At 48.5% G+C, this 15,350-nt stretch overlaps 1 protein-coding gene across 1 annotated transcript in view; it reads right to left on the reverse strand.

The window, feature by feature from the left end:
* The window catches only part of HS3ST4 (heparan sulfate-glucosamine 3-sulfotransferase 4), a 432,564-nt gene extending 424,646 nt beyond the window's left edge, over nucleotides 1-7,918 (reverse strand). Inside the window, exon 1 of the mRNA XM_025853903.2 lies at nucleotides 7,148-7,918. Coding sequence (XP_025709688.1) covers nucleotides 7,148-7,881 — 734 coding nt within the window. The 5' untranslated portion in view covers nucleotides 7,882-7,918. The remainder of the gene's footprint in view (nucleotides 1-7,147) is intronic.
* Between the last annotated feature and the right edge of the window lie 7,432 nt (nucleotides 7,919-15,350).

A 15,350-nucleotide genomic window follows, 5' to 3' on the forward strand; every position in this document is an offset into this window, starting at 1 on the left:
TGGGCCAAACGCAACTCCAAGAATTTCTTACAGAAATTCTTTAAGAAAAATGATTTCCAAAAGAACTGATAAACATAAATGTGTTGGTCTGGGGCTGCTGCTTACCACCATCTTGCCTAAAATGTGGTGAGACAACCTATCCGAAAATGAAACAAGGTCGAGAAAATCATGTCAAGGGATGGAAAGAGACAGAAACCCAGTGATATCATTTGAGCCCCTGGATCCAGCTGTTCCTGAAGTCATTACCCCCCAGATTTCCCAATTACATAAGCCACTAAATTACCTTTTCTACGTATAATAGTTTAAGATCATTTCTATTATTTGTAACCAAAAGACACTAACTCATGTGTTGTTTTGTTTCCCCATGAATATGCTTTGTACATTCTTAAATAAAGGTAAAAAAAAAAAATTTAAAGGGAAGCAATCCTAACTAGTGAGTGTTAAAACAACAACAACAAAAAATTCAACTGCCTGCTTTTAATTAATGGCAAGATGGGCTAAAAGACTCTCTTAGTGAATTATAATTTCTGACTGAAATTCCCAAGACAGTTATAGAGGAGCTTGTTAAACCGCAGAAACCAATGGAATCAAGAGATTACTTTAACAGGGCGGCGGTTCAATCAGTCGCAGAGATATCATCCATTATGCAAAACCAAAACCTTTAAAACTTCCTACCGTACAATCCTAGCCATCTCTCATTCACCTAAAATCTCAAGTCCTCTCTCCTGACTCAATTTAAAAGTAAAAACGACTGGTGTGATCTACGAAAATAAAAATAACTAAGTCATGTCATGACAGCTGAAAAAACCAGTGAAAGGAGCCAAATGTCAAGCCCAGGGAATTTGGCAAGGGTCTTCTTGAACAGTCCTGCCTTCTCAAATGCTTTCAGCCCAGCAGAAAAACTGAAGGCAAGCACACCCTTGGCATTCTAAATGCCTCTGTAGCTCTCCAGGCCAAGCAGCATCAATTCCTACTGTAGGTTCAAGAAAATGTCAGCACGCAAGCCCAGAGTGTCAGCCCATTTCCCTACCCCAGCCCCTTGGTGGAGAATTCTGACTACAACTACTTCGTGGAATCAGACTCTTCTCCTTCAGCTCCAGTTACAATAGACCAAATTCTGGAATCCGGTTTTGATTATTCTCTGGAGAGCTACTTAAGAGCTGCTTCAGGGTTTGAAATCCCTCATTTAGACATAATCTTGAAATAAAAGGCTATATTCAAATGAAAAATGCATTACAGCTTTCTCTTTAGGACCTTCAGTACTGATGGGCAGGGAAAATGAAGAAAGGCAAGGGGGAAATGGAAAAAGAGAAAGATAGGAAAGTAGGAGAGAGCAATGTCCTCCATCACAAACTCATTTCATCATCGCATAATCCCTTGGAAGGGAAGTAATACTGAGCCCATTCTGCAGATAAAGAAACTGAGGCCTGGTGATCACACCAGGAAGACACAGGCCTCTGGCTCAGAGACGGATAAGAACATGCTCCAAACAATGTTGCTTTTCCCCTACTAGTTTCCTCACTCCAAAAAGTCTAACACAGAAGTCTGTTCTAGAACCCAAGTATGTCCCTGAATGGACCCTTTGGAGACGATATAGTCTCATTATCTAAGAAACCAAGAATTTTTTTAAAAAGAAAAAAACAGACCGAGTAACCTGAGGTCCAATACAACTAGTAATGTGGCAGAGCAAAAGCTAGAACCCAATTATTTTCATCTCTTGGGTCTTACTGAACCCACCTGACCGGAATCTACTTTATAGGTGCAACTTATCTATATGGATCACATTCAGCGCTCCTGATTAATGAGTGAACAACTGAAGAGTTATCCCGCCTTCAAGAAAATGTTCACTGAGAACAAAGGGGAAATGTATTTGTGAATCGTCTATTTCTGCCTCAGTGTTCCTATTTATCTCCAGCTCCTTTGTTATTGTTGCAATATATCTGGGAGGTATTCCCCCCCCCTTGCTGTTGCAAAATCTGTAAAGGGGGAAAAAATAGAAACTAAAATAGCACATGTAAGCCACAGTTCTGGCAAGCGCAAAGGGTCTGGCTATGCCAGTTACTTTCTGAAATGAGTTTAAACCAGAGGTCACAAACTGGTAGCCAGCTGGCTGTATCTAGCCCACAGATGTATTTTGTTTGTCCCACAGTGCTGGCCCACACAAGGCTTTTAAGAAATTTTAATCAGGTTTGCCAAAGTTAAAAACCAAGAGATTTCTCATCAAAGCCTGGATTTCCGATTTTTCCTACCAAGTGGAGGATGTGGTAACATTTGCACACAGAAAAGGGTAGCTGGAACGAGCAGTGGCTGAGACCTGCAGATGGAGAAGTGCCCCGGGTTTCTCCCCTCGTCTATTTCACTGGGCTTCGGAGTTCGTGACCCTTGGTTTAAAGTCAGGCAGATGTAGACTGCAAAGCCAATCATTATTAGACTTTTCCCAAAAACATCCCCAATAGGAGACTCTTCAGCCAATATGAGGACAGCTGTGATCAAAGGTAAAGCATAGGAGACCAAAATGATTTGAGAAATTAAAAAAAAAAAAAACAGGAGTTGGGTCCATTTGGATTTCTGCTCTAAGATACTCATTTGGAGGGGGGATACATTCACCTTTATTACTTCATTTATTCTTCCCAACAATCCTGCAAGGAAGGAATTATTCCCAGATAAACAAACTGAAAATGAGTGATGTTAAGTCAGTTATCTACCCAAAATTATTCAACCAGTAAGTTGTAAAACCAGATTTTGAACCCAGTTTTGTCCAGCTACAAACACTGTGCTTTAAGAATACTGAAAGAACCCTTTATAAAGCCACGAGTCTTGCTTCTGCCTCAGGGCCTTTGCATCTGCCGTTCCGCTACTGGAAACCACTCTACCCAGATGGCAGACTCTTATTCTTTCACTTCATTTACTTCACCCTCACAAGGAAGTTTCCCTAGTCATTTGATTTAAAATAACCTAGGTGTGCACACACACACACACACACACACACACGCGCACACACCAATTTCTCTCTAGACTCCTGCTACTCAAAGTGAGGTCCAGAGATCAGCAGCATCTGCAGCACCTGAGAAGTTAGAAACGCAGACCCTCAGGGCCTTCCTCAGACCTGCTGAATCAGAATCCTACATGTTCACAACATCCCAGGTGACGCGTACACGTTTAAAGCTTAAAAGGCACTGCTCTACTAGGAGCCCTGCCCAGTGGAAATAAAATGTGAGTCACCAGCATGATGGTACATTTTCTAGTAGCCACACGAAAAAGGTAACAAGAAAGACTGTTTCCTGTCTCCCTTGCCCACCACTTAAATGTCAGTTTCAGGAGCACAAAGTATTTAGTCACCACTTTATCCCCTGTCCTTACAACAGTTCTGGGTACATGGTAAATATTATTAAAATGTTGGTTAAATGTAAGAAGGAAGAAAGGGAAACATCTTGCTAGTATTTTGTGTGTGGTGGTGGGATACAAAGGAAGAAACCAAGAAACAAGCATCCTGAAATTGGACAGATGTGGTCAAGCTCAACCACTGACCAAATGAGCAACCCTGAGCAAGTCATTTGCACTCCAAGGGCCACCTGTAAAACACGAAGGCTGCTATGTCGCCCACAACCCTCATTATGATGCTCAAACATGAGAGGACGTCCACAAAGCGCCCGGGTCCATAAAGAACAGGCATTCCCTAACTGCCAGTGTCTTTCTGGCATCCTCCCTCAATCTCCAGATACCCAGTGCAAACAGTGCTGCAGACCACCTTCCTGAGGGTAGCACAAGCATGACTATGGGAACCGTCTTCCTGAGTGATTTTCCCTTAGCCAATGGGAGGAGCGTATTCACTGTTGGCAGTGCAGACCATTTGAAACCATGGAGGTCCCCTTCCCATCGCCCTGGGCCTGAGGTGTTTCCAAAGCCAAGGTCAGGGTTGCTGCACAGTCTGTAAGCCATGGGGGAGGTCACACCGCAAGGCAGCCCTGTCACTTGGATGAGTTCTGCCGTGGCCGCCAGGTCCCACCCCCTTGAAGAGTATAAGGTCTCTGCCCAGACAGCTTGGAGCAGCCTGTTCTGGAAGGTGCTTTGGGGCTTAGCCCTTTTATTTTACTGGTCTGGACGGGTGAGGAGAGGAGAGTCAAGTCTACCCCCCCCAACACTTATGAGTCATGGGCCTGGGTCAATCCACCAAGGGAGGCTTGCTTCTCCCATAGCTTTAACAATCCCATGCTAATCCATTAGTATATCTGGCCCTGAAATCTGAGGCACGCATTCCAATCTCAAATGTGTTTTTAAATCACATTAGATCAACAGCATAGGAGAAAGCAAAACCTGGATTTAAACAAGACTGGAGTGACACGGAGGACAAAAAAACTCCCAGGGCTGCTCCGCTGGGATAGGACAAAAGCCCAAACCAATGCTGCCGGGAGCTGCCCCCAAATTCTCGCTTCTCCCTCTGGCTGATAACAGCAAACCCCAGAAACACTTGCAGAATTAGGCTCTCGCAGAAGCACTTCGACAAGAAAAAGGGAAAGAAAACAAGGGGGGGAGAGAATCAAAACCTTTCATTCATCTGTGGCCCTCTCCTCTGGCGAGTAGAAGAAGATTTTACATAGACTACTCCGCGGATGGTGAGGAAGTGTGGCCATTCAAGTACATTCAAGCACAGATGCCGCCATTTATAAGATGCAGTTGGAGCAGGGAAACAAGAGGAAAGCTTTCCTTTACTGGTTTGAACTGATGCCACCGTTTCCTTTTCTACAATATAATGAGGATGTCATCCCCTCTTCCTCCAGGGGAGAGAGACAGGAGCCTGAAGAGACAAGAGCCTGTGAAAATCCCACAAACACCCTCAAAGCATTGGGGTCCCTCGTAAGGCTGGAGAGGTATCCAAGCAGCCCCAGCACACTCCCATGGGCCAAAGGGGTTTCTAGAAGTCTCAGCAGCCAGGCTTGGGTGGCTACTGATACCGTCTGTGTTACACAGATTCTTCTCCAGCACTTGCAGTCGGCACCTATAAGCACTACAAGGATCTGCCGTGGGTGAGACACTGGGGTCAAGGATGGGGAGGCCACAGAGAAATCCCATGGTCCTGTTAAATGAGGATCAAGGGAATCTGCCCATATGTCTTCAGTATCACAGTTCTGTGGATGGGTACCGAATATTCACACTCAGCCCCAAAGACCACATGAGGGACAGCCAGGAGTACCACAGCGCTAGGATAGAACCTTCCACAGCCCTATCATGCCTGTCTCCATGCCTCCTCTTCCCAGCCTCGGCATGAAAGAAGATTAAGAAAATCTGGCATCTCCTGTCCTCTCATTCAGAAAACTCTCCGGCCCCACCAATGGGACCTCCTGACACGCATTCCTCCACGAACCCTTCATCAAACTTTAAGGCATCTGAATAAAACACTTCCTTCTCTATTTCCAGCTGCTACAAAGCAACCCGAACACATGTTGGAAAGATGTGATCTTTATGCCTCGCTCTCCCCCAGAAGCGTACTTGGCACTTCTCCCGAGATACACAGCTTTAAAATTAGAATTCAAAAAGCCACCGTTACCCATTACCCTCGTAGGGCCAAGGCTACCTCACAGCAGAAACCAGAACATCCCCATAACCAACAGTTAAAGAACTGAAACCCTCCCAGACATCATACCCCTTCTCGATATTGTTGTTGTTGCATTAATCATCCTAACACCTTTTTAATTATAATCGCAAAGTGGAAGCCATGGCTCGTGATGTTATAAATACTGATTTTTCCAGTTAAATTAGGCATTTGCTGTTTTATGTTTTGATAGGAAGGGGCTGTTTGAAGCCTCCTAAAATACTGCAATTAGATTTTGCCGTTGAAACAGACAAGACATTAACAGACACATTTGCTGTTTCAGTTTAATGTGGTGGAATGTTTATGCCTAAGTGTACTTCTCTCAAGCTTTGAAAGCATAAGGCATATTTTTTAAAGTGGAAGAAATCAATCACAATATACCCATTTATTATCTATTTCTTAAGTTAAGCTATTTCTAAAACTTTTCCCAGGCTGTAATTTAAACTTGGAAAGCACATCTCTTCAACAGGAAGGGAACTTGTCAGGAAACAATCCTATTTTACCTATTGGCTCTGTTAAGATGATAACATCACTTTAGCTGACAAAGCCTGTGTTTCTGTTTGACAATTGCAATTAATTACTGAGATGCAACAGAGATGGGGCCAGCCATCCAGATCTATTTTCCAGAGAGATCCAAAACGGAAGGAAGGGGGGGAGGCGGGAAGCAAAGGAGGGTTTTTTTTTGGAATTGCACCAGTATGGAGTTAAACACTGTGGCTGGCAAGAAAGCTGGATTATTAATTTATTTTACCTGCACCTAACTTTCTACTCCTCTCTTCTCCCTTTCTCTCACCACGGGCAGAGGGTGGAAAAGGAGAGAGGTGAACATTTCACAAGCCAGAAGCTCCAATCTGTAGCGAAGGAGGCGCGGGTTAGAAAGGGCACGGGTGCAGTGCAAAGAAACTCTTAGGGCACCAACTGTCATGTAGACACTGATGCTGCCGAGGCAGAACCAACCCAGGGTTCATTCAGCCAAGGGGGATAGAAAGTTCTGGAGATGGGGGGCATCCCCGGTCTTTACTAGAAAGCCAGAACTTGCCAGCATCATCTTTTTAACTGTTTCCTGTTCATTTTGCTCTAACCTGAAAATACTAAAGTTGGATTCCAGCCACGCAAATGCGTTTCAGGGCGATTTGGAGAGATTCCAAGGGATCTCAAAGCCCCTAGAGCCATCTAGCTACCCTGCTTCATTCCTCGGCGTCCCCAACGCAGAAGCCCAGAGCCCCGCCAGAGCCCGGGCTAGGAAACACCCCGCGGGCAGGAAGGCTGGGGATTCCCAGGCCAAGAACTGGGCAGATTCAGAAGGCACGGAGCCAGAGGCAGACAGAAGCAAGGCGACACCTCCACCCCTCGCCCTGAAATAAAGTGATCCTCGGCCAGAGTCCAGCCCTCTCCGCCGCTCCGCTCTGAGCGGCCCCGCCAAGGTTGGCAGAGCCCCGGTTGGGGCTTAAGGGCTCTCGGGACGGCGGCGCCTGGGTGTCCAAGGGCCCAGAAAGCGGCGGCTCGCGCCGGGTCTCCCGGTGCGTCCATCCCATCCCGCCGAGCCCCGGGTCCTACCTGTACCACTCCAGCCCCTTTTCGTAGTTCCTGTCGAAGAAGTGCGGCTCAACGCCCACCGCCCGCACGTCTGGGTGGACTCGGATCGCCTCCAGCAGCGCGCGGGTCCCTCCTTTCTTAACCCCGATGATAAGAGCCTGTGGCAGCTTCTTCTCCCCATAGTCCGGGGTGCTCGCGGCGCCGCCCCTCTCGCTGCTCCCGTTGGCCGCTCTCCGGCCTGCGAGCTCCTCGTCGGTGGTGCTGGACTCCTGCGCTTCCCTCTCCAGTAGCGCGCTCTGCGCCGTGATCATCTCGCCGGGGGCCAGCGGGGTCCGGAGCCAGGCGTCCCGGGCGCCCCCGCCGCCGCTCGCCAGCCCCCAGCCGTCGGCCCCGGGGGCGGCGGGCTGTTCGGGGGGCTCGGGCGGCTCCCCGCGGCTCACGTTGTCCGGCGGCGGCGGCGCGGGCGGCTGCGAGGGGGCGCCGAGGCGCACGGGGGGAGGCGGCAGAGAGGGTGGCGGCGGGCTCGGTGGGGGCTCGGCGGCGGCGCCCGGCGGCTCCTGCAGCGCCAGGGGGAACTGCAGGGAGCCCGAGCCGCCCAGGAGGCTGTAGCACAGGTAGGTGACGGACAGGGACAAGGTGCACATAAAAAGAAGCTTGCGCGCCGGCGGCCCCTTAGCAGAGACGCCGGGCGGCGGCGGCGCGGCGAGAGGTGGAGGCGGAGGCGGAGGCGGAGGAGGTGCGGGCCACGGGGCCATCGCGGCTCCCGGCTCGCGGCGGCGGCGGCGGCGGCCCCCGGCGCTGCCCGGACATGGTTTCAGCCGCCGCCCCCGCCGCCGCCGCCGCCGCTGCCCAGCCGCCCCGGCTGCATGAAGCGACGCCGCTGCGCCCCCGGCCCTGGCCGCTGTCCCGCTGCGCCGGGGGGGAGCCCGGCCGCATGGCCCCCCTCCCCACTCTTCCCGCGGAGTCCGGGCGGCCCCCCACCACCCCCCTCAGCCTCTGTCAAGGGGACCGAGGGGGGCGCGCGGACCCGCCGGCTGCACCTGCTCCGTCTGCAGCGCCCCCGCTTCCCCGGCTCCGCCGCGGCTCCTGCTTCAGCCTCTGCCGCCGCCGCCGCGCGCTGTTGCAGCCCCGAGTTCCTTCCCCGCTGCTAACTTTCTGCCGGGAGAGCCGAGAGGCGCGGAGTGGAGGAGGAGGGGGCCGGGCGCGCGCCCCGCGCCGCCGAGGGAAGGGGAGTGCGCCTCGCGCGCGCCTGCGGAGGGGGGCGCGGAAGCGGAGGCGTGCGCTGGGGCTGGGGCGCCCGGGAGAGCGGAGATCGTGCCCCCCCCGCACTCGACACACACGCACTGGAGACGGGCCCCGCCCAGCCCCGCGTGCTTCTCCTCCCCGGGGAGCCTGGGACGCTGAGCTCTCCATCCCTCTCCCGATACTTTTAGCGACACGGAGACCGACGCCAGCCGCCGGTGCCGCGCACCGGGGAGCTGAGGGCCGGAGGACGGCGAGCTGTCGCTTCCCCTTTTCCCCTGGGACTCCAGGCCAACCCGGCCCATCCCTGACCCGCCCTTCTCTCACCCTGGATATCCTCCTGCCGGGGGCCTGGGAATGATTTCTTCTCTGTAACTGTTTTCCCATCCAAACTTCCATCTTTCCAGCCTCCCCATCTTATCTTGGAGCTCCTGGTGGGTGGAGTTGTGACACAAGCCCCCAGGTATCCCAGACCCAGAGCTTTTGCCTCTATCCCGCCAGTGGTGACTGTGCTTTCTGCTCCAAAAGAGGAGGCTGTCCCCTACCCGACACCCTTAACCACAGGTACACCTGCGCCCCTTGGAGGCATTGCCACTAAAGGAGTTCAGATTTCTCTGGACTGAAATAGACTGAGGCGATCATCGTTCTGAACACCTAATAAGCAGAGACAAGTTGGGTTGCAGGGTGTCTGTGCATCGCTTAACTGAATTTTTTAAAGTATATTTTCTTTGCAGAGAGATTTCCATCCCTCACCTCCCTCTCCTGGGGGGAATGGTAAACATCAGAAGGCTCTGGAAGATTCAAAACTAGACACTGCTTCCCATTGCGTTTTGCTCGGGGAGGTAGCGGGAATGGGAGGAAGAGGCAGAGTGATAAACTGAGGCACTCTAGCAAATTCTGCTTCCTGGGGACAGGGGCTGGCCTGGCACACCCCCTGGGCCAGGCTCCCCCAGGCTCTAGCTCCAGCGTGAGTCTTGTTTACCCTGCTAGCCACAGCTGGGTGCCTGGTGGGACGGCTTTCCCTGGGCAGGCTGATGTGGTTGGCATCTCCAGTTTTGTTTGATCACATAATAGGAACAACAGTTGAGGAAAATGTATATAATGTCTAAATATTAACTAGATACCTAGTGCCAAAGAGGGGGAAGAATGTTAATCAAATAAGATGAAGAACACGGACTTTTCCTTGAGTGAACAAAAGCTCACTGCTGCTCTCAGCTGGACATGAGTTTCCTTCACTGCAGCTTTAGTTCAGATAAAGATTATTCCTATATAATATATTTTTTACGGTACACTGGAGACCTCTGAAATGCAGAGTCTGGTGTCCTGTAAATCATTCCCTGTAACTAGGGATGCTTTTTCAAACACCACACAACTGCATTACTGTAATGTTAATGGGATGAGGCCAACTGGAGCAGAGAGAAACACGCGCTTGGCCCATCCCTCTTTCCACTGGGAGCCCAGTTCTGGGTGGTCAGCCAGGAGGTCCCAGTTGTAGCAAATCTTGCCACTGCCATGGCCCATCTTCCTTTCAACGCCCAGGTACCAGGACACCCAGCATCTGGCCCAGGGCTCTCTGTGCCTGGAGCCCACATTTCTCCATGCACCTCCTCGACAATCCACATGAACCTGCTCTGTATCTAGCTTTACTACACATGCACTTTTCCAATTTGGAAAGGTTTTGATCCAATGGCTTTAAAATTGAACCCAGAGATGACAAACGGAGAGCTGGGTGTGGCCAGCAGAGTGATATTAAGAAATTTAAACTGGTTGCAATATTTTAAGTTGAGGGCTTCCCTCCCCCCACCGCCTGCCCCCATAAAATCTGGGTATGAGATTTCTGTTGAAATAGCAGATTGTCCCCACACCTTTCTCTTACTTGCCTGGGCACTGCCAATGAGGAAACTTGCCAGCATCCCTTCTGCCTCTTGTCCCCAAATAGTCACACATGAGTAAGAGACTCTTGACAGAATAAAAGCCACTGGTGAAATGTTAGGTCCCATAACTGATGGGGAAGAGGTGGCCTGGGGGGAAGGAGTTCTGTAGACTTCTTACTTAGGCAGTTGCCTATTTTTTTCCCACTCCTGACCCAGGCTTTTTCTGGGGGCAAATTTTTGAGAAACCTATAATGAAAAGTAGGAGCCACCTACATAGGGAGAACTCAGACTTCATTCAGCAATTCCCAATGGGTCTGGAGACTGGAAAGGATTTTTTTTTTCTGTTTCCACCACCAACACCCATGCTCATTCAGGCTTCTCAGAGTTTTTACAATATTCCTCCAGCTGGTCTCCAGGTCTGCGGGGTGCCTCATTTCCAAACATCCCAGACACCAATAGCAGATCAATCAATCAATCAATCAATCATAGCTCTGCTAATGCCCTCTGTGGCTCAAAACCTCTCTCTCACTGCCTAACTAATAAACTCAAACCTCTTTACCTTTGTACTCAAGGTCCCCTCCCACCCTTCATGTACCTCACAGTCCCGCCAAACCTAACAGTACCTGCTCTCCAAGCATACACCTTGCATGGTTCTGTTTCACCTCTGTATGCTCAGATGATAGCGTCAAAGTGAAGCTGTCCTTCGCTGGCTCCGTGGCTTTTGGGCAGGTCATTTCACCTCTCTGAGCCTCAGTGTCTGCAGATATAAATCATGGATAATAAGACTCACCTCGAATTGTTGTCATAAAGAATGAAATTGACTTAGATAGCATATGCAAAAATACCTGGCTCCCTGCCTGGCGTGTGGTGGCTCCCAGTCATTATTTGGATCTAAACTTTGGCTCCTGCCATGCCTTGCTTCTTGAAATCTCATCCTTGAGAAATATGTGTGTGCCCTTTCTTCAAACCAGCCCAATGTGTAAACCGAAGTTCACCTTCCTAATCTGCTCAGTAGCATATATAATGCCAAGTCCAATGCCTTCTGTAGCTTTTCTCTTTTTTAAGCGATAGAAACTAACTCTGGCTAACTTCAGCTTGGTTTGGTCTTTTGTTAAAGAAATTTACTAGGGGCGCCTGGGTGGCTCAGTTGGTTAAGCATCCACCTTGGGCTCAGGTCATGATCTCAGGGGTCCTGTGATGGAGCCCCACATCATGGGGCTCCCCCCTCAGTGGGGAGTCTGCTTCTCCCTCTCCCACTGCCCCCCCTCCTGTGCACATGCACTCTCTCTCTTAAATAAATATATAAAAATCTTTAAAAAAAAAAGAGAGAGAAACTTACTAGAAGGATATATAATAACTCACAAAACAAAAATCAACAAACCAACAAGAAGCAAAAGTTGGCTTTGGAATATAGTCAGCTCTCCTGTGGCCCACAAGAGAAATCTATTTTCTTGACCCCTTAAAGTTAGGCCCCACTGTGTGGCCCTCTGGCTGATGAAGTTTGAGCAAAAGTGAAGTGGTATGTTCTAGGCAGAAGCTTTGGCAGACGGTGGGAGATTCACCGGGGAAGTCAGTGTGTTTTTCCCTGACAAATGTTCAAGAAATTGGATGGACCCTCTCTCAACTACCATCAACTCGATCCTCCACATGGAGCAAGGTTAGGGTCATTCCAGCCCCTGATGACATGGTAGCCTGATCAAGAAATAAACCTCGGTTGTTCTCAGCTCCTGAGACTTGGGGCTTGGTTGTGAACACAGCACAACCTAGCTGATCTGAATGATGAAAACGTACATACCATTCATTTCCTCTGCTGTTGAGCAGAATGACTTCAGTAAACCAATATTAGAACTCCCTTTCACAGAGTGAATGGATGGCACCAGGACAGTAGAGGCAGAACTCTTGTCTCATATCTAGCAAATAGATTTCCCCATTTTGGCTTTTACCTATCAATAAAAAGTATATCGGTAGCAATCAGAGGTAAATCTCCAGACAAAACCAACGTGGTAACAAAGAGGAACATTATATACTTATAAAAAGAGCAAAAGATTAAAAAATAATAATGCCATGACCTTATGGAACCTTGCATTGGAAAGGATCCCACACGGAAATCAGGAAATACTTAGAGCCGAAAGAGCAAAATCTGGCAGATGGAATTAAGCAATACTTATATGAAAGATTGTATCTTCAATATACTTCTCCAAAAAGAAGAAAAATTAAAAACAGATGAGCTACATGTTCAACTCAAGAAGCTAGAAAAAAAGAGCAAGAGAGTAAAGTCGGGAAGAAAGGAAATGATAAAAGATAAATGCCAAACATTTGTTTATATTTAGGTGCTGCTTCTTTACTGCTAAGGATTGAATTGTGTCTCCCCAAAAAACCATATGTTAAGGCCCTAACCCCCAATGTGACCATGGCCAGAGAACAGGTCTTTGGGAAGTAATTAAGGTTAAAACAAGGTCATGATGGCGGAACCCTGAGCAGATAGGATTGTGGCCTCATAAGAAGTTGAAGAATTATCTCTGTTTTTTCATTTACCCCGCCAGGTGAAGACGACCAGGAAGAACATGCTGGCACACTCATCTCAGACCTCCAGGCTCCAGAACAGTGAGAAAATACATGTCTGTCCTTGAAGTCACCCACTGCGGTATTTTGTTATGGTAACCCATGCTAAGACATAGATCTTTCATGGTTTGTAAATAGGCTCTGGTACCAGTTCTGATGTATGTTGGGGTTGGAGAGAGGGTCCCACACCAACAACCAGTTTTCGGCCACCAGCTCAGTGTCCTACAATCAACTCAGTTCTGACACTGTGTATCCAGGGATAGCACCAGATCCCACAGGTTAGGGGCCACAGGATTTCTCCCACTGCAGATGCCAAGGTCAAGTCCAGGTTGTCACCTTTGCTTATGACCCACTGGTTCTAAGTCAGAGGTTCCCAAGACCCCTCTCCTCAGACTCAATTAATTTGCTAGAGCAGCTTACAGAACTCAGAGAAACATTTTACTCACTAGACTACTAGTTTATTATAAAAGTATATAATTCAGGAACAGCCAGAGAGATGTGTAGGGCAAAGTATAGGGAAAGGGTGAGAAGCTTCCATGCCCTCTCTGGGAATGCCAATCTCTTAGCCCCTCCACATGATCACCAACCCAGAAGGAAGCTCTCCTTTTGGGGTTTTTATGGAGGCTTCATTACATAGTCCTGATTGATCCACTCATTGGCCATTAGTGATCAATTCATTCTGCAGCCCCTCTCTCTGCCCAGGAAATTTGGGGGCAGGAGGGGGGAGTGGTTTACTGAAAGTTACTGACAAACCCTTTTGTCAAACGTGGGTTCCCCTGGCAACCAGGCCCCATCCTTAGGTTACCTAGGGGCTTTCCCAAAGTCACTTCATTAACACAACAAAAGAGATCTTTAATGCTCTGACCACAGGAAATTCCAAGAGTTTTAGGAGCTCTGTGCCAGCACCCAGGTTGCAGACCAGATATGTGTTTCTTGTTATCACAGTGCACCACCTGGTCTTTCAACACAGACCCCTTATGGCAGAACGATCATAAAAGTCAAAAGATACTGGCACATATAGAATCCCGTTCAGTCATTAATAAACCAACCCGTCCATTACCACAGGTATGAAAAAGTCTCCCAGGATGAGGCCCTGCCCTCTTGCAGGTTTCCATGGTCAGTTTCCCAAAGCAGAAGTGGCCTCAGCAATATACCACCTCCTCCTTTCAGGAATCTGATATAACTGAACAAAGGGACAACAGCATCTCTTGCTGGGAGCCTCTTTTGAGGTGTTAGTGTAATATTGATTTCCCTCATTATATGAAGCAGTCATTCATTCCCTTATCTTCTATTTATACCCAAACTTTCCCACCTTTGGAAGGGACATTAGATTGGGCCCCCAGGGTGGTCTAGATTGCCAGCAGCCGTATTTGTCTGGCAAGTACCTCTCCTCAGTGCACTCCTATTCACGTGGAGTATGGTCACACGGGTGCAGAACCAGAAGGCAGACTTTCACACCAGGCGATATAGTTGCTACTACTCACTGGGCGCCCCCATTTTGCGGGCTGGGTTGAAGGCACATCCTGCCCCATCCTGCCGCTAGCAAATCTGACATAAAGGATAGAAACATAGTTACAGGGGCGCCTGGGTGGCTCAGGTGTTGGGCGTCTGCCTTCCGCTCAGGTCATGATCCCAAGGTCCTGGAATCAAGCGAGCCCCGCATCGGGCTCCCTGCTCAGCGGGAAGCCTGCTTCTCCCTCTCCCATTCCCCCTGCTTGTGCTCCCTCTCTCCCTGTCTCTCTCTCTGTCAAATAAATAAATAAAATCTTTAAAAAAAAAAAGAAAAGAAAAGAAACATAGTTACAGTTTCTTGCTTGGCAATCATCCCTGTTTCCTGCTCTGCAATTGTAAACCTAATCCTAGGACCAACGCATCCAGTAGGGAAAAAAGAGAGACAAAGTAGAGATGATGTAAGAAAAAAGAAAAACTAGTTATTGTACCAGTGTCCTCCTCTGGCAAGAATTACATAAGCATACCAGCATCCTTTCCCACCTCCTCTTTCCCAGATCCACCAGAAAAACAGACAAATCTATCCAGTGGGGACACTCCTCTCTCCCCCTTCGTGTTCTTGCTGAGCTGCGGAGCGTGAGCACACACCCTGGGGGCATTCATTTTTATGTTTACCAGTTTTCTTATGCTTGGTTCCTACTTCTTACTGAGTCATGAAAACCTCTTATGTATTAAGGACACCATATTATTTTTTCTCTATCATATATCTTCCAATTATTGGGTCACCAGTTTGCCTTTACTGGTAACTTGCCTTTACTGTTTCCGATTGTGTGTGTGTTTCATTTATGTGCTCAGACTCCCATTTATTTCCGTTATAGTGTTTACCTTTGGTAGAAGATGGTGTTCCCCATGTAAATGTTCATCTACATTTTCTTCTAGTACATTTTTGGTTTTATTTTCCACATTTAAACTGTAAACCATCTGATATGTATTCGGTGTGCAGTTTTACACAAGGCTCTAACTTTATCTTTTTTCTTCATTTTCTCAGCACTACTTACTTCCCAACAGTCTGAGACTACAAAGTTATATAATAAACC

This window comes from Callorhinus ursinus, unplaced genomic scaffold (genome assembly GCF_003265705.2).
Source record: "Callorhinus ursinus isolate GAN/ISIS: 27379988/994484 unplaced genomic scaffold, GSC_fseal_2.0 scaffold120, whole genome shotgun sequence".
Taxonomy (NCBI): Eukaryota; Metazoa; Chordata; class Mammalia; order Carnivora; family Otariidae; genus Callorhinus; species Callorhinus ursinus.